The sequence below is a fragment of the Pleurodeles waltl genome, chromosome 8, assembly GCF_031143425.1.
Source record: "Pleurodeles waltl isolate 20211129_DDA chromosome 8, aPleWal1.hap1.20221129, whole genome shotgun sequence".
NCBI lineage: Eukaryota > Metazoa > Chordata > Amphibia > Caudata > Salamandridae > Pleurodeles > Pleurodeles waltl.
The window spans coordinates 532,226,722-532,254,349 of record NC_090447.1 but is presented as its reverse complement, the minus strand read 5'-3'; the positions used below and the strand labels follow the sequence as shown (position 1 = coordinate 532,254,349).

Here is a 27,628-nt window from a genome sequence, read left to right as displayed (position 1 = left end):
GATACGGTAAGTCAACAAGCACAAAGGAGTGGGGTCTCACCTACTGTGAGAAAACAGGGCTGATTGCAGAGGTCCCCTAACTTTTTGCCACCATTTTTCACTTTTTGCTGGTGTTTTCCTGAATCTGATGGTGCCCTGGGTCCTGCTAACCATTCCCAGGGCCTGTGCTGTCTGTAAAATTAGAATGCAAATAAGGGTAATTATATTTGGCTATGTCAACCTACCTATAAGTCCCTAGTATATGCTAGGGCATGTAGGTTTAGGAACCCCTTCATAGGTTGTGCACCCATAGGTGCACTGCTGAGATGTCCAGTGTAGTTTTTTTAAAGGCAGGCCTGCATTGCTGGCTGCTTTTAAATTAAAGTTATATGCAAATTCGACTTTGGAATTAAAAGTACTTCCAAAGTCTTAAACTACCTCATTTTTACATATAAGTCACCCCTAAGGTGTGCCCTATGTGCCCCTAGAGTTGGATGCCATGTAACTATAAGCAGGGACTTGCAAAAATAGTTGTATAAGCCCTGGTGAGGTAAAATAGCCAAATTAGTTTTTCCTTCACTGTAGTGAATGGCCTCCATAGGCTAAAATGGGGAGACTTTATTTTAATTTATAAAGTCCCCTTAAGTAACAGATACATTACGTTTGGTATCAAATTCATTGTTATATTAAATCCAACAATTGTAAGTTGTCGAATTTATTATAACTGTTCAGGTAAAGAGTTTTAAACTTTACCTGAAAAGTTGACAACTTCAACCCTGCAGTGTTTTGCTGCTTTGCTCTGATTGGCCAGCCTCTGGCAGCCTGGCCAAGCTGCCTTGATGAGGTGTGAAGTGGCCTGGCTCAACACAAAGAGATGTGCCTGGGGGAGGAGATCTTCCCTCAGCAGCTGAAGCGTGAAGGGGGGGGCTGCCAAACTGGTCTTCAAAGGCAGGGAAGGACATTTGGAGCAACCCAGCACATCCCTCACATCCTGCAAACCCAGAAAATTAGGTGCCCCCTGATTAGATTAGGAGAGAGCAGGAGAAGGGTGTGTTTAAGATTTTTAGCCACACCAGTGTGTAGGCTCAGCCAGATGTAACCTCCAAAAATCAGTTTCAGCCATGATGGATTTTTGAGGAATGTTGCACCCTGGGATTGATATTTGCTACACTTGCCAGGAAGTGGTCATCACAGGGGAAAGGACCCGCCACCAGATTGGAGAACCAGGACCCCCCTCTTTTTCACCCAAGAGCAAGGATAAAACTGGCAGACCTGCACCCACACCTCAGATCCCTACCAGAAAGAACTACAGGAGAAGGACTGCTCTGCTGGACCCCTGGCCTCGACCTGGGCACAGCACTCTGGAGGACTGCACCAGCTGCACACTTGGGCGTCACCACAAGAAGGACTTTGCCTGGCTTCAACTGGTTTAAGGAGGGGACTCCCTGTTTGCTACTGGTGAAAACTTGCTAACTAGAGTCCCCTGCACCAACTTTTGAAGAAACTGACTAGCTGATCACTGTCCAGTCCCCTTAAGTGTAAGATACCTTGAGTTTGACATCAAATTAATTGTTATAATAAATCCCACAATTTAAAAATGTTGGATTTAGTATAACTAGTTCAGGTAAAGAGTTTTAAACTCTACCTGAAAAGTTGCCAACTTCAGCTCTGTAGTGCCCTGCTCTGATAGCAAATTCAACTTTTGAATTAAAAGTACTTCCAAAGTCTTAAACAACCTTACTTTTACATATAAGTCCCCTAAGGTGTGCCCTATGTGCCCCTAAGGTTGGGTGCCATATCCCTACAAGGAAGAACATCAGGAGAAGAAGGACTGCCCTGCTGGATGCCTGACCTGCACCTGGACACTGCACTGTGAAGGACTGCACCTGCTGCACACTTGGGCTTCACCACAAGAAGGATTTTGCCTGGCTTCAGTTGGTTCAAGGAGGGACTCCCGGTTTGCCACAGGTGAAAAATTGCTAACCAGAGTCCCCGGTCTCAGATCCTGATGAAACTGACCAGTTGTCCAGGGGCCACATTGTAGTTTGAGCCACGTGCATTCTGGGAGTTGTAGTCTGCACCCTCAAGGAGCAACTCAGAGCTTCTGGAACCTTGGGGTGAGCTGTGGACTCCTGAAGAACCTTACAAGACCTTCTGGAAGAAGATCCAGAAGTTTGGAGAAGATTAGAGAACCTTTTGGAAAAAGCTCCATAGAGGGACCGACCCACCGCAGCAACTCTAGCCGACCTGCCTCAACCGCGACCCGGCCTGAACTGCAGGTTTGTCACGCTGAAGAAAATCTCTGAAAAAGTGACTAAGTCAGAACATAGAAAGTTGACCGGGACCTCCCGAGCAGTGTATCCGAAGAGGGCTTCAGGGATGTCGGATCAGGATTGAGGTTTGGCCCTGTCGAAGGATTTTCATCTCGAAAAATCATCTTAAGTCTGAACGTAGAAATCTTCACCGAGGGCTCCTGCGACGCCTATCTGAGAAAGGGCTCCAGGGAGGTCAGATCGGACTGGCGACTTCGTCCCGCTGAAGGAAATCTTCAAGAAAATGAGTAAGCCCGAAGGTAAACTTTTGACGGAGGCCTCCCGCTTGCTGTAGCCGAGCAGGGCTCCATCGCGGTTGGCCTTAAACTTTGACTTTGCCCCGGTCGAGGTGCGACCAGATTGGCGCTATTCGTATCTATGCACTAAAAACACCAATTCTTTAAAAATTCATAATTCCGGTTCCCCTTATCTGATTTTATTCGTTTTGGTGCCATTTTAGAGATAGAAAAATAATCTATTTGTATCAATTGGTGTTGGATTTCTATTATGTTTTGTGTTTTACTTATTTATTGTCTTGTGATTTTTAAATACTTTACACATTTGTCTCCTAAGTTAAGCATTGTCGCTCGTTGCCAAGCTACCAAGGGTTGAGCTGGGTTTAATTTATTGAGACTCAACTGGGCCTATGTGGAGGTTAGTGGCCTATTGCTAAGTGTAGGTACTTATCTGCCCTTACCAATAATCCACTTTCCAACACCCACTTTGTTGGGAAGTGCTCTGGTCTTGGGTGCAGTGGCAGGGAGGGATTTGGCTATTCACCAGTCACTTGGCTCACTCTCTGAACATCAGACCCGACAGTCTCAGTCAGCATCAACTTGCTGGCCATGGGTGGCACTCCATTTGGAGGTAGTTTGAGATATCTTTGACCTGTGGTGATCTCTTTGCCACTCACAAAATGTCCACTGCCACCATTTCTGTGCTTTCCAGTATCCACTGCAGGTCACCCTGGGGGGTGCCTTTCATTTGAGATGAAACTTTCAACTTTCATTCACATTTCCTACCATAGCGTTGATTCCACAGTATTAAAGACAGAAGATTTGTCAGAATAGGCCTCAAGTTAGTCTAATTGACCCTGACTGGCTGACAAGGTGTGGTTTCCAAACCTTATGAACCTCTCCCATTGTCTCCCATTCTGACTCCCTCTCAAGGTGCACCTCCGCTTGCAGTGGGAGAGACAAATCCTATACCCCAACCTCCGTAGCCTCCATCTTCATGCCTGGAGATGGAGCGAGGACACCTAACTTCTTTGCAGCTGCCACTGGAGGTGGTCATCGTCATTTTGTCTTTGTGTCATTAGGTGGTCTAAAAGGAGAAATAAATCTATTGCAAAAAACAATGCAGATCCCACTCGCCTTTGGAATTTTTTGGTTTGCTGGCTCAGTGGGGTTGTTACATGGGCACTGTCAAGGGATACGTTTCATCCTTGTCTGTGTTTCTCTGCCTTCCAGACTAACCTTTCCTCCTTGAATCTTTTATTATTTTGACAACTTTGAACGGACTGTCTGACATGTTTCCACCTTACATGTCCATTATGCCACAATGGGATCTGAACTCATTGTTAGCTTTTCTGAAGAGTTCCCCCTTAAAACTCCCTCAGTAGTATCCAGTTAAGACATTCAACCTTTTAAAATTATTGTTCTTGTACCGATTAGTTCAGCGAGGCATGTCAGTCAGTTGCAAGCATTGAGCATCCTCCACCATTCACGTTTTTCCCACACAGCGTGGCCGTTTGAACCAGACCTGCTTTAATTCCTGTGTGACCCCTTTCCATCTGGGGCAATCTACTACCCTCCCAACCTTTTACCCCCTTTCAAATTCTACCAAGGAGGAACAGACCAACAGACCTTATACAGGCTGGACCCTAGGAGGGTGGTTACTTATTACATTGACCGCACTAAAGAGATCAGGTCTGACGTCAAGCTCTTAGTAGGATATGCAGGCAGCAAGGAGGGTAAGGTAATCCAGAAGAAGGTGTTATCCAGCTGCATTCTTTTATGCATCAAGATGTACTATGCCCTTGCTAAAAAAGAGCCTTCTCAGAGAATCCAAGCCCAACCAGGACGAAATCTTCTACTTTGGCCTTGCGTAGGGAGTCCCCATGACAGAGTTCTGTCAGGCAGCAATATGAGCATCACTTTACAGTTTTGCCAGACTTTATGGTTTTGAGCTTGGAAATTAGAAGTGATGGTCATTTTGTACATTGAGTGCTGCACGGTTTCCCTGTATAACCATTTCTTCAGACCCACCTCCTAGAGGAAAGTTGAGGGGGCTTACTGTTTTTGTAATCTACTTAAGGGATGAGAAATCCACAGGTAGAAATATCCATCAGAAGAAAAAATCACTTACCTTCAGTAACAATCTTTCTCTTTGATACTCTGTCTCCCTGCAGATTCCTCAGAGTCCACCCCCTTTCCCATTCTGGAGGATAGTTTGATGTACACATTTTAAAAAATGTATTTAGGTCGTTGCACTGCACCATCTCAAATTGATGTCATCCTCCTTCTTAGCGTTGCGTCGAAGTACGTGGATAAAATACGTGGGGAACTGATGTCAGGGTACCCGTGTGGGTGCTTTGTGGCTCCTGTGACGTAAGCGTGGTGTTTCTCAGGCCGGCATGAAGCCAGAGTTATTTACTGGTGTGGAAGGGCTATTGAAGATCCCAGATCCGACTGGTAGGTAAAAATATACTTTAGAAGTCCCCTAACAGAAGATACATTTTTTTTTTCTGACATGCTATTACATGGCCCTATGGGTTTACTGCGCACTTTGTTAAAATTACAGAGGGCGAGAATGCGGCCAGATTCTAAGACATAGCTTTCAATTGTGCAGCATGTGCGGTGGCACCAGGGCCCTTTTTTGTGGAACAGCCTATGCACGCCTATCTAGTTAGTGGCATGCCATTGTTCTTGTTTGCATGAGGTCCCATGGCACGCTTGCTTCGTGACTAGGCCAGTTTGCAACGTCAAGCAGACGTTGAGGAGGTGAGGTGAATCTATAGCAAATGGTGCAAGCAAACAAATGCTTCTAACGCCGCACGTTGGACGTGCTTGTTCTTCATCTGCTGCTCGGTTTGAGCAAGCCCTCTGTACTCTAGGAACGAGTACACGTGTGACGACTGCTGTCTTCTGCATGTAAATTCCTTTCCATATTCACCTGTGAACACTGCCTTTTTGACTGATTGCAAAATTGGCCTTCAACTGCGACAACGTGGCTGCGTGAAAATGACTTAAATGGCAACTAATATTTAAAGGTACTTTACAAAACTGAAATATTCACAGTATTGTGAAAAGACGCAGTAGCTGCATCGAAGATTAATAATGACCCGTGCAATAACAATAAACTAGGTTGAGGCCCAGGAGTTTAACGGAATGGAAACTCCTCTTATCAGCCATTAATGTTTAATTAACAGCTAAGTGCTGACAATACATGTTATGTTTGTTCATCGCTTGCATTAACAGTGAGTGATGATTACACTGTAAACCCCTGCCGTTCTTCATTTGTTATTTTGGGAAAGGCCTACTTGCTGTGCGAGAACACAGCATCACGTCCTGTGCATTGCTATGGAAGCTAGTGTGGCCTGATGGGCACGGAATGGTTTCTTCACTGCTTCACAGTTACTTCTTCCAGCGATGCCATTAGACGCAGTTCTTTCTTGTGCAACCAGCACCATCTGCTTTCTACAGGATGAAACAAAAAAAACGAAAATATAGAAATGTACCTCTTAGCATCTTTTTTGCGTTTTTTTTTTGCCTTACTAAAGTGATATGGAATATATATCTGCTGGAGTAGCTTATCTCTTGTTATGGACTTACCACTGCATGTAGTTCACTTGTAGTAATAGGGTTAAGTTTTCGGAGCTGCGATCCACACTTTTCCTTAACTGAGCAGGCAACTCTCTCTTTATCATGTACAGGACCTTCCCAACAACATGATCCACCAAGTCGCCATTCGGTCCCTTCCTCAAGAGTGGCTGTGGTGTGAAACCTGGTGTGACGACGAATCAAAGGCGAAGGCTAAAACAATTGACCTGGTGAGTCAGATCAGTCACTTGTGATGATCAGTCGTTGAATGAAATTAATATTATGTGTACTTGTGTATTAGTGGGTTATTTATGCATGTCCTTGTTTACTAGGTGTGTTTCTTTGATGTAACTCTATATGATAGTAGTTGTATAAAAATATATCTTGGTTGACAGAGGTGGGAAAGTAGCTAAAGCATTATGTATATGCTGTGGTCAAATTCCCAAAACAACATTTTCAGGGCAACATTACAGAGGAAAACCAAGGACTCCTTAAAATACCCTTATCTGATCCTTATGTTGAACAGATCGCTTTTGAGGTGCTGCGAGGAAGATGCTGGGGGTGTAGTGGTGCAGGGATCAACCAGTGCTTAATTTGTGTTTGTTGTTTCCGGCGCGGAGCACCGGCACTTATTTTCGAGGGTCGACACTTATTTTTCTGCCTCAAGTATTTACTGCGAGCACAAGACACCAATGGGGAAAAACGGAGGAAGAGAAAAACGAAAAAGCATTACAAAGAGAGAAAGCAGAAAGCTGCAAGAGTCAGCTGAAGGGACAGGGAGTGGCTTAAATGGATTGAAGAGGCCCGAGATGGCTTCAGGATTACGCTGCCTCAACATTATGGGGGTTATTCTAACTTTGGAGGAGTGTTAATCCGTCCCAAAAGTGACGGTAAAGTGACGGATATACCACCAGCCGTATTACGAGTTCCATAGGATATAATGGACTCGTAATACGGCTGGTGGTAAATCCGTCACTTTTTTGTCACTTTTGGGACGGATTAACACCTCCTCCAAAGTTAGAATAACCCCCTATATGTTTGCACATTTAATTGCAGCAGCCGCATGTTTAAGAGGAGGGCTTTCGTCACCTGCACGTTTTTATTTACAAATTAAGCACTGGGATCAACAACAAAAAAGAAGACTACTGATAAACAAACAAAACAATATATGATTCAAACCAAGTTCATTAAATGGAAATATACTAATAAACTACCATAAAATGGGTGAAACTGTAGAAAAATAGCTTTAACAATTTAATTGATAACTACCTGTAGCCACCACAGCATCAGAGTCTGCAGACATCACTGTTAGCATGTGGGGACGCTTAAAAAGTAGCATACTAGAGAGTGGTCCTAAGTTAGACCAACTCTTAAGTGCATGCTTTAAGATGAAGCCCAGTGAAAACAGTTACATTCATTTGATGTTTTTATGGTGCTTAAACTTCACCACCGTAGAGGATATCGAGTTTTGATCAGACAAGGCTGCCCTGAGGGCTGATATGGTAGTTGAGTTGCTGCGGTGAGAAAGGATGAACACAAATAAAAGAATCCAGATGGGTGAAAGTGCCCCTTGGTGAGTGGGTCCAGATGTGAGGTTGTTGGACGCTCAATATAGAATTATCTAACCAGTGTTTCGTTTATGGAGTTGTATAAACTGTGATCTCACTCGCTGGCATCAGCAGCAAGTAAAGATCTAAAAGCACTATGGTAAATCAGATCATTATGAGGGTTTGTTATTAGAATCTCTCTACAGAAGGGAAAATTCTGAGCTTTGTGAATTGTTGGTGAAGGCTGAGGAAGTCTTGTATTTCACAAAAGAGTGTTTTGCCTGGTCGTCTATAAACCAGTCATAAAAAAGCAACATGTTTGGGTGTTTAGGTTGAATCACTGGGAGCTACTAATCAACAGTCACTGGAAATCCACAGTTGAGATTTTTCGGACTTTTTTTCGTGCAAATCAAGCTTTAACCTTGAGGTTCAGTTCTCTTTTACTCTACCTCTAAAGATTAGGCCTAGATCTGACATTCCTTCTGCTTCTAGGAGGGCTCTTGGCAGTCTGCAGGTCCTGTCTTTTCCTTGGACTTCACAGCAAACAGACAATTCAAGTTGACACCAGAATAGATGGGTCTCTTACTGTTGCTAATCAGTGATAATGTGGGCTCTTAACCGTTTTGCATTGCATTTGTTCTTTTGCTGATTCTTAAGATTTTAAATAATAAGAATAGTAATTATATTTTTGTGTTTCGACATGACCTTAAAAACTGAATTCACACTACCATTCTGATTTGTGACTATATTCAGTCTCTTACTGTTTCCTCAAAGAAGAAGACTCAAAGGGTGAACACTCAGCTGCGTACGTTGATATGGGGAGCAAGGACCCGGGTATCTCACTGGACAAATGTTGAACACTAGTGATCGGATGTACGACTATACTTCTGGGTGGCACACCTTATCATCATCAATGAATGGTCGTACGGGGGAGTTCACTGACCCAGCATATGCTCTGGAGGGGACGAGGATGGGACCTCAGGGGATTTTGCACTTGTTGTACATAGGGGCTTCTGTGACGGAATTGCCGCCAGCGACTAGAGTAGGGCTACTGCCATGGGAGGAGGCAAAAAAGGCTATGGGAGGGAAACACAAGCTGACCTTGGAGACACTGTTGTGGCAAGGGTCTTATGTCTCACAGACGATGTTATTGAGGAAGGAGTTTGTTGCCTGGAACCTCGTGGGGATCTTGCAACTAAAGGATATACTTCACAAGGGAATACTGAAGTCCTTTCAGGACCTACAAACAGAATTCGCACTCCACCGCACACAGCTTTTTAGATACTTACAGCTGCATCATGCACTGACACCCGTGCTGCGGACGTTCACTAAGCTGCCGGAGTTTTCACCTCTGGAGGCCAAACTACTGCTGACTAACATGACAGAACACAAGCTCTCACTGACATACAAAATACTTCTTTGTAATCTAACAGCACAATGGAGAAGGTGCGTAGGGCATGGGAGGCGGACTTGGGGGCACTGGAAGAGGGCGATTGGAGGGAGGCACTGAAGGCGCCTAAGGAGGCGGCCATACATAGCCTCCCAGTTTAGACACATTCAACTCAAGCTGTTACACTGCACCTATTACATAAGAGCATGACTACATCTCATGGGCTACATAGCTAGTAGAGCTTGTTTGGGATGTGGCGTCAGGCCGGGGGACTTAATACGTATGTTCTGGCACTGTTCAGCTCTTTCTGGTTTTTGGGGGGGAGTTTTGGGCAAACTGGAGGCGGTTGTGGGCAGAAGCATTCCAAGGGACCCCAGGCTTAATCCATTCTTTATGGAGGGTGGAGGGGTAACTCTGCGGGCTCTACACATGTCACTGTATGACACTGAGGCAAGAGAAGAACGGATGTTATATCCCTGTGCTGCTCCATTTCATGTTGATCGCTATGCCAATGATAGCAAACAAAGTCATGATGTTTTTAACACAGAAAAGTTAATAAAAAGATTATTAAAAAAGCACACAAAAAAGAGGAAGAAGACTTGTCCTTCCTTCTTGTGTTATTTTGCAGGATCCCTTGAGGATTGTTCTCTGTCCAGCAAGGGGCGAGAGGCCCTAGTCAAAAGTAGTTTGGCCTCTTGCTCCCTGATGTCCTTGAGGTGCATGAAATAGTCACAATCTGGGGGGGGGGAGGGGTCGACGTATTTTACATCTACAACAGAGCTTTAGCTCTGAGACTTTAAAGAATGACATCTGATCCAATTGCTGAGAAGAGCTGCCAACCTGTGTCAATGAAAGCAAACAAACACAAATGATGGACGGAATGCTGAACCAATCCAACAATCACCCCCAGTCACAGATCTGAGTTTAATCCAGCAATTCATTTGCTCACCATGCCACCCCAGTTTGGGCCCAGCCTGTGCAAATCAGTCTTGCCCCTGTTCCCCATGGGAACAGTCCACCCCAAACTGCTAGGCCAGGTCTTCCCTGGAGCAGAAACAAGCATCCTGGGACCGGTTCCAGGGTATCACCTTCATCAGCCAGGCTAGCTTGAATCCAGTGGAATAGTGAGCCTGGGACCCACGTCTCGGCATACCGGTGCACTTAGGCCAACAAAAGCAAACAGACACAAATGATGGACGGAATGCGGAACCAATCAAACATTCACCCCCAGTCACAGTTCTGGGTTTAATCCATCAATACTTTTGCTCACCACCCCAGTTTGGACCCTTCCAAATGCAAATCAGTCTTGGACTTGTTCCCCACGGAAAGAGTCCAGTTCAAACTGCCAGGCCAAGTCCTCCCTGGACCTGAAACAAGCATCCTGGGACCGGTTTCAGGTTATCACCCTTCATCAGCCAGGCTGTGTCAATGAGGCACAGAAAAAACAGGAACTGACTCTAGGGTGCCAGATAGCGCCAGAATATTCCCTAATGATGACTCGTCTGGGGCAGGCAAAGTTCGACCGTAGCCACGTGGCACCATTTGGCGGCAATTTAGAGTTATGGCTGGAGCACAGTTATCCTGGATCCAGTCTGATGGCTGGAGAGTATTTGAGAGGGTGGGGAATACCTATTGTCCAGTGCCCGTTACATATTGTTTGTAGTCAAGCACAAAATGTCTTTATCTTTATTTTCTCCTCTAGTGCAGTTACCCCTTGCAGCAAAAACTATTTTGCAACAGTTTTCAGAGTCAACAGTAAAGTTGTGGGAAATAGGATGGTCTTCAGCTGCTGGCGCAAGATATTTATACCAATATATGCATTTTCAAATTTGTATATATGATTATTACCACAGAATCTTTATTGTTAGGACGAACACTCTTAGGGAATGAAGTGGGCTGCAAGTTCAGCTTGCTTTACTTAAAATAGTTCCAATGTAAAAACATTTACACCTGTTTGCAAACAAATAGTATTTGTGGCTATTTATAATGTCTGTAGAATGTTCCTTAATATCATGCAAATACATGAGGAAGAATAGAAGCAAGACTGGTGATTGTTTGCATTAAAAAACATACCCAAAAAATATTAGCAACTTGAAACAAAACACAACGGTTGTAATTTTAGCTAAGCTGAGATACAACTTTCATGGACAACTTCGTATGCCATTTCTTTTAAGGCATCGTTCTCAGGTTTATTGTATAAAATGTTGCATCAATGCTGCTGGAACAATTTTCAGCCTAGGGGTGCTGGCCATCAATGCCACCTCACCAAAGAACATCAATATCACCTCATCAAAGGCATGGGGTTGTGAAAATACCTAAGTACGACTGAAAGAGCATCTACGGAAGGGACCAAGCACATTCAGCAGCAGGGTTGGGGGGCATTATAGTTCACTTTGAGCCACATTTCCACAACTATATAGGTAAATGTGGTGTGATTTAGTGATGTCTTTGCTAGATCGCACATATTCCATCAAAATTGTCTCTTGCTACTAATGAATGACTAGAAACAACCACTTTATTGGCAACTCAGTTATGACTGAAGAAGGGTGAGGCCTTAATCGACTTCAGAACTTATGGCAATGGTTTGTTTAAAGACAAACATAGGGAGTGCGGTGTATCAAAATGAATGGGCACCGTGCTATGAGCCCCCCACCTCCCAGAGAGTAGGTGGTATTGCATCCATTAACTGTAATTGCTCAGTATGGATATGTGACCGTCTCATCCAGACTATGTAGGTGAGCATTGCCTGTTTGGGTATTAGTGCATCCCATCATAAAACCCACTCACCAGTTTATCTCATTCAGAAAATGGATTGTGCATCAAAGGAGTGTTTAGGAATTTCCATGGGATTTTTTTCCTCTCTCTCAAATCATTCAATTTCTCAGCTTTCGAAGCAAGAGAGTGGTGGCAAAGGGGGGTGGGGGGCATTTGCTATTGCCACAGTGATTTTTAGATTTTCCATGTACAAAAAATTTGTGCTCCTCGAGAAATCTATTTCATGGTTATCTCACTAAATTTTGGGGTGATCCATTCCCCTTCCCATCTTGGAAGCTTAGCTGCTCCAACGCACAGCTGGGGTCAATCTAATTTACTGGGTGTTAAAGAGTCAGACGTTATTTTTAGACCGCACGCAAATGTACAAATTTATGGATGTTCGCTAACTTACAAGTCCAACCACACCTTGTGGTGCCCACTTCCCACATGTTGTGGTGCCCACTTCCCACATGTTGTGGTGCCCACTTCCCACATGTTGTGGTGCCCACTTCCCACATCTTGCGTGGGATTGGCTACTACAGATTTCTTTGCAATTGTGACTGCTATCTAGGCTGTAATAAATTTATTTACTCCTGCCAGGAATCCTTTTAAGCATTCCTGGCAGATGTAAATGGAAGCATTCACAGCTGTAATTGCAAGTTTAAGGTGAAAATATCTTTGTGAATTGGGCCAAGTGTGCCTTTTTTGTTTAGGCCCCACTAAAGCCAATCCTATATAAGGATTAAGAATTAATGATGAGCAGGTTGATGGGATATGAGGAAATGCCTGTAAAGTTTAACATTTAGGGCAGGCACATGTTTTATGTATATACTTATTGAAAAATCTTTGACACATTGTAGATTTCTTCTCCTTTTACACACTTCTATACCCCAATGACTATCTGTAATTCAGTTACAATTCTTCTTCACTTAGAAGTCATAGAGGGCAAACTAATGTTGTAGCTCGCTATGTTAAAACAGAGCATTAAATATTAGGCAAAATCTTTGACAAACTACAGCTAACTGTTTTTGACAACACAACATGCTGCCAGAAGAAAAGTCAATGGCATCTTTATTTCCTCATTTCCGATGTGAATTTTTTTAAGGTTATCCCAGGGTGCTGCAACACCTCTTACACCCCTGGTTCCACTGGGTGGGTTTTTTCCTACCATAGAAAATATTGTACTCCTGCCTTTGTCAGGAGCAAAATAAAGACCTTTTCCAGGGCGAGGAGATTGGAAAGGAGATAATGAATACCCTTAAAAATATATGTTCGCCAATGTGTACAAACTCGCAAGGCACTCCAGCCCTGAAACTACCACCTCTTTCCGCTTCCAGCTCCTGCAAGTAGAATTGTTCGCCCTTAAAGCCTCTAATGAATGCAAAACAGCACTTGCGCTTGCTGTATGCCAAAGTTATACATCTAAATTGAAAATAGGGCCTATTATAATTTGAATCTGACCTTGCAGAGTTCATATAGTTGTAAAAAATATATAAATACCTGTCATTATTTTAGTGCTACGGATATGGTCAAAGCCATGGCAACGTACTAAGGCACAGTGAGATGATGGACGTGATTGCCCAAACATTACATTATGTGGTCGATTGGAGAAGGGCAGACTGTGAGGAGCGTCAAGATGTTTTAACACTGGTCTCTACCCTGCATGCCTTAACTCATGTTACAGCGGGGGAGGGGGGCAGAGCTATGACTATTGATACACACTCATCCTTTCCCTGTAGCTTCAGGTGTATGCTTTAGTCTCTTTAGTTGTGCTACTTATCTGATAGGGAATCCTAGCCGCAGATTACTTATTTTAGAAGTTACCAGGTGTCAGACTGGATTCAGAAGATTTTGCGTGAGCAGTACCCCTTTGCTCTGGTAGGTGTGCCTTTTGCTAGTTCCTCTGTATAATTGTAGCATTTCTGTTCTCTTTATGCATTTTATATAATTGTAGCATTTGTTTTCTCCTTTAAAAAGGTTGCCCTGCATGCCATTCAATATTGTCATTCCCATACAGCACTTTAATGTTAGCTTTGGACTTGTCCCTTTTATGAGGCATGGGTACGATCTGAGTTCAGCAGGGTCGTTATGTGGTTTTAAGAAATTTGGTAATATTTTTGTGCCATATTGGTCAGAATAGATTGTAGAAATATTAGCAGACTATTATTTATGCAGAGACCGAACAAATTTTTTGATGGTAGATTTGTTGGTGCACTAAGTCGCGTGTCCTATAGAGAACCTATGTCCGAGTCCAAGTATGGAGTCACCGTGCATGGAATTCTCCACATACACAGATTTAAAATCAGCACGGTTGTTATAAGCAGCATGGTCCCATTTTATGCGATTTTAATAAATATAGAGATGCCTCTGAGCCACGTCTTTCATAATAGAGTTGAAGAACATAGGTACGCCATTATGGATGTAGAGGGTGCACATCCAAATGGCTGACTTCCTTTAGCACTTAGGGCCAGATATACGACCCAGAGTTTAGTGACTCGCAATTTGCGACTCATTTGCGAGTCACAAAACCATATGTACAATAGTGTACCTCACACTGTTTGTGATTCTCAATGGGGTCGCAAATGACCTACCTCATTAATATTCAAGAGGTAGGTCGCAATTTGCGATCCCATTGGGAACTGCTGCACTCACAGGGAAGTTAGCCTTCTGGGGACAGTAGACCACCATGTCTGTGGCTGCTTTTAAATAAAGCATTTTTTTTTTATTGCAGCTCATTTACCTTAAAGGAAAACGGGATGCATTTAAAAAACAACAAAGAAAAGTTTTCTTTCACTCCCTGCTCCAAAAAAATATTTTCTCTACCATTCACAAAGGGAAAGGGGTCCCATAGGGATCCCTTCCCATTTGCGAATGGGCTAGCGCCAATTTGAAATTGGTGCTAACTGCGATTGTTTTGTGATAGCATTCACAGCAACAAAACAAGGGAACGCCCATTCCTAATTGCGACTCGCAAAACTATTTTAGGATTCGGTAAATAGATTACCGAATCGGAAAATAGTGTTTGTACATGCCAAAATGCTTTTTTCTTGTCGTAAACGGCCTGGTTCTGCAAATCGGGCCATTTGAAACAAGAAAAAAGCTACGTACATCTGGCCCTCAACTCTCTGACCTTCAAAGAACCTATTTCAAGGTACCAGCATGAAGGCACTGTGCACAATACTCGCAGAAACGTAGCAAGCTGGTTGAGTTACCGCACAAGGTTCAGCAGTGTGAAGGCTCAGCGGAAGTATGGTTTCTCCGCCAGTTTGAACCTGAACAACAGAGACTAAAGGACATCCGCAACAAAGGGAGACGCCTGGTTTGACCGCATGTGGTACGGCAGTATACTAACCAGGCAGTGAGTAACCACACAGTTCTCCATATGTCGGACGCGCTTTATTATGCCATTGGCATAGCCAGGGCATTTGGTTGATTTCTCTTCTTTTCCTTTTGTGTAGGGGGCACTAAAGTTCGGGAACCATAGGATTTTATATGGTCATTATGCTCACCTTGACCCCCTCTTTCATGACAGTATTTAGATGAATTGGATTTGTTTTTTTGTTTTTTTCCCCTTTTTTATTTTTAATATACGTGACAGAGATTTTCCGATCAGAGGAACTTATGTGTCATCTGCTGCTCACGTTTATGATAATTTCAGCTACAGTGATTATTTGGTTTATATGGAGACATAAAGTAGAATTACAGCATGTGTACTTTGGGAAGGAGCTCATGTGTTGGACGTGGTAGGATTCACAGCATGCAAACTAATGGGGACTAGGGAGAATACTCACTTTATTCTACGAAGTAACATAATTGTATGGCATGTAGTCGTGGCTTTGTTGTTTAGGGTCGAACGCGCAAGTGCTCTTGCCTGTTGTGATCTCTCTGTGGGCTTTTATCCACGCCCACTCTTGCTATTCATTCTTTGGTGTGCTTATTATAAATGCTTCCTTTTTATTGGTGCATTTTGTGAAATGTCCCTCCTTTGTGTGCTGAGTTCCCTCCCAGGCGATTTCAGTAAGTGAACCTTTTTGTTGGCCATCACACTACGTCAGGCTTCCTCCTGTTACAGCTTGTGATGGCCCCTCCTCCTGTTTCGTTTTGCCTTTTAACCCAAATGCGATCCTTACTAGACATTCACGCAGGGAGCCAATAACTCTCCAGCTCATGGCGGCCGTGGCGCTTTGAATTGACTTGCTTATGTCAACTGTTTTACTTTTCATTTTCAATTTATGTGGCAGGAAAAGTCCAGTTAAGAATTTACAACGCTAATAGCTCTAAGTCGAGCAAACAGGAGACCCTTTGCATTGCAAATGCTTGTTTTAAAGAAGTGGTTCGGCATGATTGATATAGGGAGCGTTTTATCCCTTGTGTCACAGGGTAATTGTAAGGCACTGTAATGGGCTATGTTGGAGTTTAGATTGATTTTATGAAATGTCTGAATAATAGGTTCTTCAATCCTCCCAAGTCCTGAAGACACCTATAAGTAGAGTGGGGCCACAAAGCATAGAGACAATACCTTGTGGAGGAGTCATCTGTATACATTTCAGAAGAGAAATAATTATGTGGATATGTAAATAATGGACATGTCATGAATGCCCATTTAATGTAATGGACAACCTCTTTTGTGGATTGCACAAGAGTGATGAGTGCAACCACATTAAGATAGGTGGAAAACTAAACCAAGGGTATATTCTATTATTGAGAATGTTAGAATGCATATGGATGTAGCTGTGATTCGTCTTTCTTTACTTCTTCAATGTTATTTGTTATACGTGCTCCAGGGACTATGTATATGAAATGAAAATTACTACACAGAAATATATTGAATAAATTGGTATGATTTATGCTGATGTCCCAGTGGTAAATTAAGGTTCCACTGTGGAAAAAGTGATTTCGCAATTTATCCCCATCAGATACCATGTCAGGGTTTTTGGAAGTGACGCCTGTGGCAGTTATTTAAGCGCCACCTAGACGGGCAATTGTCAGTTCTTTTCTTTCCACCTCAACCAGCGCTGATCCGTAAAAGAGCTACCCTGTTTTTTTCACTGAAGTATTTACAACGTTTTGTCCAGTCTTTTTTAAAGTTCTCCACCCGGGGTGGCAATGATCTCATTAAGAAAGACTGGCTTCAAGTCCTGCAGTCAACTGATGTTGGTGACAGATCTGCACCTTGTATGCCTTTGGTGCCTCGTATGCCTTTGGTGCCTCAAGCGCAACCATGACCCCAAGTCATGCTCTGGTTGCTGCGCCATGAACCCCAAGGCCTTGAGGGAACCCTCAAGCTCTTGGTGGCTCAGCCTGCAACACCACGATGTTCGACATCCCGGTCGAGAGGAAGGTGCCAGGAGCAGTTCAAATCATCTGGCCACTCGAGTCAGTCCCATCACAAGAAGATGAAGAAATCGAAGAGATCTTCGACTTCACCTTGTCTGTCGGTCAACGAGACAAAAGATTGTTGTGCATCAAGGCCTGGATCCACAGTAGGGCCTGGGCCGTCACCACGCCTCCCTGACGTTCGGTAGCCAGAGCGGCTCCCGCCCAACTGAAGGAATTCTATGAGGCCCTGCGCTTCTACTTTGAGCGAGCTGACCATTCCAGCGCTCTTTCAGGCCTTTGGTTCTGCACAAAGCAGCTTCTTGCTGGCTCCAGTTGAGCCTAGAGGATCCTATACTGGATACTGAATGGTGCGAGTCAAACCACCTCAACCTCCCTCAACATCAGTCCCTCTGCCCCCATTCCGATTTCCTACTCCAGTACAGAGCTGGAGAGGCATCAGTTGATGAGGTTTCTGGTGTCATCTGGAGCCATGTCTTCCAGGTCTGAGTCTAAGCCCTATTCCAAAAGCCCAGGATTCTGGGAAGGGTGGGATGGGGTCGCTGGACCCTCAAAAATGCTAGCCCTATGAAGACCTTAATATGGATAGGTGTTAGCAACTGAGTGTGAAGCCAGTGGACTGGATACTTCTCCAGATACTAGTGTGCTTTCTCTCCCTACCATGACTACAGAGGAGGGAACGTCATTCACTATGATGGTGCAGAGGGTGGCTGCGGTCCTTGACCTTCAGTTACCCTCAGTGGCAGTCAAGGCTATGTCTTAGTGGAGGCACTGCTACTGGGAGTCTCCCCCACAGAACTGCTACTCCCGTTCAATGAAGCCCTCACTGATGTCCTTCTGGGGAAATGGACCAGACTCAGAACAGGGGCTCCTTTGAATAGTACCATTGCCCATCGCCGCTGTCCTGCTCCAGGGGAGCTAAACTTCCTCACCCAACACCCTACCCCAGAGCGCTTGGTGGTGCAAGCCTCTACACCCCATGTAAATCCTAGTGCATTCCCTACTGCACTCTCACACAGGAAATCCAAGAGGCTGGACACCTTGAGAAAGAAGATGTTTTCTTCCATCAGCCTGGCGTTGCGGTCTGTGAACACTGCTGCTACTCCCATGCACTGTGGGGCACAGTTGCATAGATGCTGCCAGTGGTCCAGGAGGAGGCCCGGCCCTTTCTCTCTCAGGCATTTGCTGATGAGAGAGATGCAGTGAAGTTCACTGTATGATGTGGACTCAACAAGACCGGCTCACTGGGCAGAGCAGTTTCATTGACAGTAGCCTTGAGGTGCCACACCTGATTGAGGACGACTCTTTTTTGGGGATGTCCAATCGTCTTTGAGGGACATGCCCTTTGATGGCTCCCATCTCTTCAGAGACAAAGTGGATTCAGAGATAGAGTGCTTTAGGGACAGTCGGGCTATGGTTAGGTCCTTGGACCTGTCTGTGGCCCCACGTTACCCACAATCCAACTTTTGCCCCGATTGTGGCTACAGTAGGGGCTTCCAGCTGCACCAGTACCTTGTAGGGTGGGCAGCCAGTGGTCAAATCAGTACACCCAACCCCCTCGCAGGGGCTGCCTCCGCCTCCAAACCCTGTCTTCATACCATCATGAGCATCCAGTTGGCGTCAGGATTGGCCATCACCTACCCTACTAGCAGTCCAAAACATCGAACTGATGGGTTTTGCAAATCGTTTGAAGGGGCTATTGCTTCCCCTTCGTGATTGCCCCTTCCCCCATGCCCTCATCTCATGACAGGCTGATGAAGGATCATCTGTCACTTCTTCGCCTGAAAGTCACGCATTTCTTGGCAAGGGAGCCATTGAGAGGGTGCCAATGCCAGAAGTGGGTTGTGGTTGCTATTTCTGCTACTTTCTGGTGGCAAAAAAGGGCAGACGCCTTTGTCCTATCTTAAACCTACGGCCCCTCAACATTGAAAGCCTTTAAATCCTCCATCAAGAGAAGGCTAATTCAGGTGTTCATGGACAAAATCACTGCCATATGGTGGGTGAGGTCATGGATCCTTTGCCAAGAATCCCTGCATCTCTCGACATGGCTGGAACATCAGTGCATATCCCTGGTGGTTCAACACCTGGCGGGTTCTCTGAAGGCCAGGGTGGATGAACTCAGCCAAAGATGTCTAGTGAGACATATGGTGTCTCCACGTGGAGTATCTTTCAGCAGTGGGGAGTACCTTGGTTAGATCTGTTCGTTTCTGCTGAGAACATGCAATGTGAGCAGTTTTGCTTGCGGGAGTTTCCAAGGCAGCTCTCACTCTTTGTCTCAAGTGGAGCGTTGCCGTGCTGTACGCCTTCCCCATATATCATCACTCTTTGTCTCAAGTGGAGCGTTGCCGTGCTGTATGCCTTCCCCATATATCACTCTGCCCAGAGTTCTCAAGAAGATCAAGAACGACTGGGCCCAGGTCATTCTTGTGGCTCCGCACTGGGCGTGGAGAGTCCGGTATCCTGAGCTACTGAGCATGGCCATCAATCCCCAAATCAGGCTTCCCGTTTGGGAGGATCTTCTGTCACAGCAGCAGGAGAGGGTCCTCCACCTGAACCTGTCCAGTCTCCGCCTTCTTGCAAAGAGATTAAGTGGCGGCAGTTGACAACTTTTGACCTTCCTCCCTAAGTCGGAGATGTTATTTTTTCAGCCAGTTGCATCTCCACCAAAACGGTATATGCCTGCCTTTGGAAAAAATTTGTGACATGGTTACAGAAAAAAAGCTGATCCCCTTTTTGTTTCCCTTTCTCATGTTCTACTCTTTGTTCTTTCTCTTGCCCAGCAGGGCTCTGCTCTGGGCACCCTCAAGGGCTACCTATCTGCCATCTCTTCTTTTCTGTGGTTGCCTGACTTGCATCCCTCTTCAAGTCCCCTATTGTAAATAGGTTTTTCAAAGGTCTTGTACATCTCTTTCCCCTTCCGCATTTATCACGCCTCAGTGAGACCTTAGTCTTGTGCTAATATTCCTGATGTGTGCTCCCTTTGAGCCTCTCCATAATTGTCCCCTCAAGGGTCCTGAAATCTGAACAGCCTTTCTTGTGGGAATTACATCAGCCCGGAGAGTGAGTGAGCTCCAGGCTTTGTCATCCAAGCCTCCTTCCCTTACCCTCTACCTTGACAAACTGGTGCTTCTCACAAAAGCCTCCATTCTTCCAAAAGTGATCATTCCATTTCATGTAGGCTAGTCCATTGCCTTACCTACTTATTCTGCAGCTCCCCATCCTTCTAAAGCAGAGGAAGGACTCCACAGTCTGTACCCAAAAAGAGCATTGTTGTTCTGCCTTGATCGAACAAGAGGATTCTGGGTGGACGACCAACTGTTTGTGGGATATGTTGGAGGGAAGAAAGGACGTACCGTGCAGAAGAGGACCATCTCCAAGTGGATGGTACTCTGCATTATGATCAATAGTTTTTAAGCATTTGTAGTAGTCCACATATTTTTGCTTTTGAGGGGGCATTAGGGGCTTGTCCGGTAGGATGTTAATACATGGTGTGCACACTCAGTTGCACACACACGCCAGGGATGTGGAATTCCTATCGGCCGACGCCCAGGACATCTTGTTTGGGGTCAAGGGCAACAAGTTTTTATGTTTGTTTTGTCCTTGGGACAAGTAGACCCAACCCCCTGCAGCACAAACCCTTTGGCTGCCTGTTTACAAAGCATGGAACTCTCTGCAGTTGAGGTAATGTGTTTCCAAAAGATAATGCTGTTCGAACTTGTATTTATGGTTCATTATTTGAAAGTCTTCATTATTAGAGTGAGTGCTGTAAATAAATGTTTTAAGGTCACACTTCACTACTGACGTTGGTTCCAGTACAAAAAAAAATATGTGTACATACATGTTTGAAAAGTTTAGGCTAAGAGGCTAAGTATAATGCTCCCAGAATGCTCTCTGATTATATGCAAATGAAGTGTCATTTAGTAAAATGTGTTGATGCATGCTAGTATTTCCCAAAAATATTTCTAATGGAAAATCAGTGTAACCATTTTCAACACGATTATAGGAAGCATGAAAATAAACAAACACTGACAAAGCCAACTGATCTGACATATTTTTATAAGTCTTTTAGTTTCATCAATGCATGTCTTGTTTTGACATGGCTTTTGTAACACTTTATTGTTGTGGGAGCTACCAGGCCCTCAACATTGTAACAAACACTGGCAAAACCCCCCCAAAAAGTTTTTGAACTCTAAAAGCACACGTTGCCACCAGCGGCATAACAAAGGCCCGCAGCCGCCCTCCAGGGGGCCCCTTCAGCACATCACCTGCCCTGAGTGAGTCTGGAGAGGGGGCTCCTCCATGTTCTTTGCAAAGGGGCACCCTCCAGTTTCGTTTATGTCACTGATTGCCACTGTAGTTCCTGACACTGAACAAAACTACTTTGTGTGGCAATATGCTCCTTGTGGAAGAGCAGAATGCGATCACTCACAGTAAAGCCAGCCGAAAGAGAGAGAAACAGAAGTTTAATAAAAACAAAATGTCTTTGTTCACACCAGACCTAATTAGGGACCAAGACCCACATGTAGGTAGCTTTTTGCATGTCGCAAACAGCGACTTTCGCTGTTTGCGACATGCAAAAAGCACATTGCGATGCACAAACCCAGTTTTGCGATTCAGTAACCTGGTTACCGAATCACAAAACGGGTTTGTGACTCGCAATTAGTAAGGGGTGTTCCCTTCCTAATTGCGACTCGCAGTGCAATGTAGGATTGTTTTGTGACCGCGGGCGCAAACCAATCGCAGTTTGCACCCATTTCAAATGGGTGCTAACACTTTCACAAAAGGGAAGGGATCCCCATGGGACCCCTTCCCCATTGTGAATGTCACTGTAAACCTTTTTTCAGAGCAGGCAGTGGTCCTGCGGACCACTGCCTGCTCTGAAAAAATGAAACGAAAACGTTTCATTTTTGTTATGCATCTTGTTTTCCTTTAAGGAAAACGGGCTGCATTACAAAAAAAAACTGCTTTATTGAAAAGCAGTCACAGACATGATGGTCTGCTGTCTCCAGCAGGCCACCATTCGCGAGGGGGTCGCAAATTGCGACCCACCTCATGATTATTCATGAGGAGGGCATTTGCGAAGCCCTTGCGAATCACAGATGGTGTCAAGGACACCATCCTACATTCGGATTTGCGACTCGCAATTTGCAGGTCACAAATCTGAACCTACCTACATGTGGCCCCAAATTTTTAAAGAAAGTCACAAAAGTGCACCCATGGTATATGTTGTACCCCTGTAAAATATTTGTGAACTGTATTTTAGCATGGGTAAATACGATGTGTAGATTTGCTCATGTGAAAATCTATTGAGCATTTGCAAGTTCATTTTCCCTCCAGCCACTTTCTTCCCAACTCTGGAAGAAGTTCTAATTCTGCTATTGTCCGGAGTAAATGTCTAACCTTTCTTATTATGGGAAAATATTCGAGAGAAGCTGGTAAAAATCTTTAAAACATGCAGGTTAGTAGGCTTGCAGACTCAAAGGCATTCCAGCCCTGGAACTATTGCTTACTGTTTCCTCCAGCCCCAGTATGCAGATCTGCAGAAAGGTGGCAAAATAAGGAAATTGCTACAGTAGGAATTGAAACTGCAAGTATTCAAACCCTACTATGGTAGTAGCCCTGGCATAATCAGAGAGGCTATTAATTGCTGCCATAATTTGTCGCCACACTACATGGCACCAAAGGGACAAGTAGATCTTTTTACAGGACAAGTAGATTTGAGAAGCAACCTGTCCCCCGGACAAGTAGATATTTTAATAAATTCCACACCACTGCACGCACACACCCACACAGACACACACAATATTTCATAGCATTTTATTTGCCCTCTTCTAATTACGCAGGTCCTTCTTTAGACCCCCTTTGCTTTGGGGCCACTCCTGTGTTGCACATCATAGATTCTCAGACAGACAAGAGAAACAAGTAATGAAGGGACAACTCTCGAACACCCTAACAGGCGAGCTATGTCACAGATAGCAAATGCACTGCCATCCTCTACATAAGAGAAGCATTCAGACACAGAGTGCTCAGCCTTCTGAAAAGTTTATTATTTTGGGGAAATTTCTATCCTTTGTTAATGTGCTTCAAGAGGTTAAAAAACTTCAGTTGCTAAGAAGCATTGCGGAAAACAAAAATTGGCCCAGCCTTACAGGTCTGTTGAACTTGCAAATTGATTGTACAGCTTTATTCTCTGGAGTTTGTACCCATTCAGCAGGAGTGGCTGCACAGAAGAGAGGGAGGCTTCCTTCTGATATAATGGTTAGTGCTAAAAAAAGGCATTATTTCAATATGAATATTACGTGAAGTGTAAACTATCCAATCACAGGGAGACCACTGTAGTGTCTTGCTGGACACACGTGCCCTTTAGCATGTAACTGCTTCCCAGCCACTTCCCGAGGGCTGGCCACCCCACACCCATCCAACACAGGTGTCACCGGTCAGCTGACCCTGCCAACAAAAGAGCCAGAGTGCACATGCTTATGGCCAGTTCAGTACTATACAACTATGTGTCTATGTCGTTCTTCATCTGGTATGTGGGCCTACAGCCCAAAACGTTACAGCCACATCAATCACAAAAGTATAGGTGCATTCCCTTTGCTCCCATAAGGAAAGCAGCTTGATGCACTCTTTGAATGTGAGTAAAAAATGCGATGCCTATGACCGCCAAAGTCCATCTGTGGTTCTGTAACAATCTTCAGAGACATGGAGAACCACATGCACTAGAGGTGGTGCGTTTAATCTCGAGGTGCTGCAAGCAGCCTTTATTATGCCGAGTCCTGGAGCCTCTGCTGTAGCTAAGCCCCAGAGAAGCCCCATTTCTTTAATTAGTTCTTCGGTATTTCAAAATATTAATACGTTAGAGACATTTTCTGTGTTTATATGACTGCTTAAATGGTTTGAAAACTTTCCCAAGTGCCTCCGAGTCCTCACACTACTTTGCTTTTGCAGAGTTTTGTTGCTAAGACCCCAGGATGCATACCAGAAGTATGTTGCCCTTTAACAGATTTGCACTGCTGTCGAAATATCTAATTAGCTGTAAGGCGGAAAAAAATGAGATTAATGATTGTGTGGAGAAGGCTCCAGGCATTCCTAGGGTCTGCTGACAGATGGTCATGTTCATAAAACTCGAACAGTGATATTAGATGTTAAGGCTTGCTAAAATATGAGTCACTCGCATAAAGCAGCTGATGGCTGGGTTTGTACTGTAAAACAAAAATAAACTCTAAAAGAAAGTCTTAATTTTCTCCTAAACTGCCATATTGTTTATTAAACGTTGTACAGTCATTTTGCATTTTTTTGGGAGCAGTTCCTTTTGTCCGATTTTCATTATAGTATTACTGTAGTTTCATAAGTGAATAATTAATTATAGACTAATAGCTATTTGTAATAGATGTTTTATGTAGTTTCCTCATCTTTTCAGACTATCCTAAAGCCTCAAACTAGACCTAGAAAAACATTAAACTCCAGCAAGGGCCTTAGGTGGTGGTGGACCCGTTCTGATTCCTCTCTCTCTCTCCTCCTCTTCAAGTGGAAAGCGAAAGTGCATGAGGGCTTCAACCCTAGCAGCCAAGAAAGTTTGCCACAAGAAATGCTACAAAAAGAACTGCGCTTCTTTGTCCAAACCTTTATCCTTACAATTCAAGGGCTTGCAGTCAGAAAGGATTTGCAGTAATGATTCAGCCACATCATTGAAATGGATGTCCTAGGGTGCTTTAGGTGTTGTCTCTTTCTTCAGCCAACACTTTCCAGTCTCATGTCAGGAGGTCATATTTAAAGTATTTGTGATAATGGTGCTGACTGCTGCTCTGGCCATAACACTTATTTATGGAATACCAAGCTACTAAGGTGTCCAGCACCCCCCACCCCCACCTTAGATGCCGAAGTTAATGATTCCTTCCAATTACTCCACACAAAATCAGGATAATCTTTTCCTTGGAATCAACGAGCTGTAGAACCTTTTGACCACAGTTAATTGATTCCCTCTGCTGCATCTCCTGGTCATTGATCTAGAAGCAGGTCCATGTCACTGTGGCAAACTTGCTAAAAGAAGCCCAAAGAATCCAAGGCCTCAAAGGAGTCAGAGCTGACACTTTCAATGAAAGAATTCTCCACAGGTAAGGATTTAAAAAAACTTTATGATATTCAAAAAGGGGAACGACGAGCCATGTTCCCCCTGCTGCCTTTCTGCCAGGAGGTGACACTGATTATTTATTAGGTGACAGTCTTTACTGACCATAGACTCAAACATAGTATTTGTCGGGGAGGGTAAACCCTTAACAGTTCCAGTATCATCATGAGAAATTATTATTAGTGATCTCACAGAATGTTTCTAGAAAACAGGCCAGGAGTCATAACTCCACTGTCAAGAAGACCATACTAGGGCGTGGCACAACTACAAGATGAGCCATCTCCAGCCAAAGCTGGGCTGGACTCATTCCACTCCACCTTTCCTGACATGAAGTAGGATGTTTGCTTATAGTAGTCCTCACCACTGTTTCTTTAAAACAGCATCAGCATGATGTTTGTCTTGCCTTTCACCTACACTGTTGGATATGACTTAGTTCCCACCAAACACTTTACAAAACATATGCTCAGCCTTCGTCAGCAGATCACCCCCAACCAAGGACTCTGCTACAACCTATCAGACTTCTTCCACAGCAAAACTGCAAAGATCTACAGCAACTTTTCACACCAGCTAGACCCTAACAATTTAATTGCCAGCCTGCCCATCACCAACCAAGACAACCACTTGAACAATGGAAAACTTTCACCAGAGAAGATAAAATCATGCAGACCATTTACTCAAGGGCTCCAACAGATCCTTGTACCCACCACATGTACAACCTTGGAGTTTTAACAATCATCTGCTCCCTTAGTGACATCATCACCCTCCTCAAGAAGCCGCCAGTCAACCAGAGCCAATTGAGCAACTTCCGACCGATCTCTCTGATCCCCTACTTAGCCACAGTGATAGAGAAGGCCATCAACAAGTAACTCACAAGCCACCTCAAACTGCACCACCTACTGGACAACACCCAGTCAGCTTTCAGCAAGAGAGAAAAGAACATGGGAGGAGGCTATTTTCAGGCCAGACAGTCTCCTTTTCATTTCAGTGAAGCAGCCGTTTTAACAGACTGGGCACTTCATTTAAAGAAACAAAGCGAAGAGCATATGTAACTCAAAGAAGCAAAGCGCTTTTGTGACCCCAAACAAACGTAAAGAAATATAGCTCTTATGTGTAGCCATACAAACCTCAGTCACCAATTGTGGTGGTCTCTTGAAAAGGCAGACAAGTTAGAAGTGAATGAAGGCCTTCATTAATATTTAGATGCAAACAAAGAGAGTGAGAGAAACAAGCATGCAGCATGCCCACCGATCGGAAGCAGAGGACGGGCTCCACCGCCTTGCTTATACCCATGAAAAAACTGCCCCTTATTACTGGAAGCATCATGGGGCCCAGATAGAAAGAATGGCTGAATGGCTTTGATGACTTTGAATTCATATACAGAGATGGTACTTTCCCGCTATCAATAGCCTTATTCAATAAAAACCGGCACCCTCTCTACATAGCTTTGGTACCATCCCACATACTGAGATTTCAAAGGTCAAGTGTTGGAAACGCATTAACACTTAGAAGAGCAAGGGAATTAGACTGAGAAAACAAAAAGAATATAGGGGCACACCTTGTAAAGTAGCAGTGGCTTCTTACCCACTCCTTTTCCTTTGAACAATTAAAGTGGGTTACACTAGAAACATTTTTTTTTCCCCACATGGACATTCTTTGAAAAAAAATCGTTGCTCTAAATACCATTTGTCGCTTTTAAAATCATACCTACTCTGTACTTCAGTTTGGGGCAATGCACTCACTTTGTTTTATCACAATGATGTGGGGATCACAAATTGATTCTACTTGTTTCATGTATGGCAAAATATGTCTTTAATTGATAGTGTGTGCCTGTCTAATTCAGACAAAAAGTTATAAATTGTGGCGTGAGAAAACTGAAAAGTGTTTGTGCAATTTATTTGTAAGAAGCTATCAATTTAAGTGTACATGTTTTCATTGAATAAGACTATTGATAGCAGGAGAGACACATTCTAAATGTATGACTTTCACCTGACCATGAAAACAAGCATGAATGCTATCATTGTGAAAAATTGCACCCACAGGAGAGAACTTGCCCAGCAATGAAACAAGTATGTCAGATATGCAGCAATGAAAATCACTACAAGATGTGCAAGGTACCTAGCAAAAAGACACATCAGAAAGGGAAGGGCCACAAGGCCTGGCATCATGTGACAGTGGTAAAAGTTAAGTGACTAGCCTACAGCTCTTCCAGATCTTGATCCACGTAACACATAACATTCTACTCAGGATGGTCCCTGTAGAACGGAACACACTAAACGTCATTCTTGCCATTACGAAGAGATAGCGATGAATACGTATTCAGGGTGGCAGATCACGAACAAAAATAAATATCCACGTTTGAA

General features: G+C 44.1%; 1 protein-coding gene across 1 annotated transcript in view; it reads left to right on the top strand.

The window, feature by feature from the left end:
- UGGT2 (UDP-glucose glycoprotein glucosyltransferase 2) overlaps positions 1 to 27,628 on the top strand; it is a 1,372,316-nt gene that overhangs the window by 1,294,605 nt on the left and 50,083 nt on the right. The window contains exon 37 of the mRNA XM_069204567.1: positions 6,226 to 6,342. Coding sequence (XP_069060668.1) covers positions 6,226 to 6,342 — 117 coding nt within the window. The remainder of the gene's footprint in view (positions 1 to 6,225; positions 6,343 to 27,628) is intronic.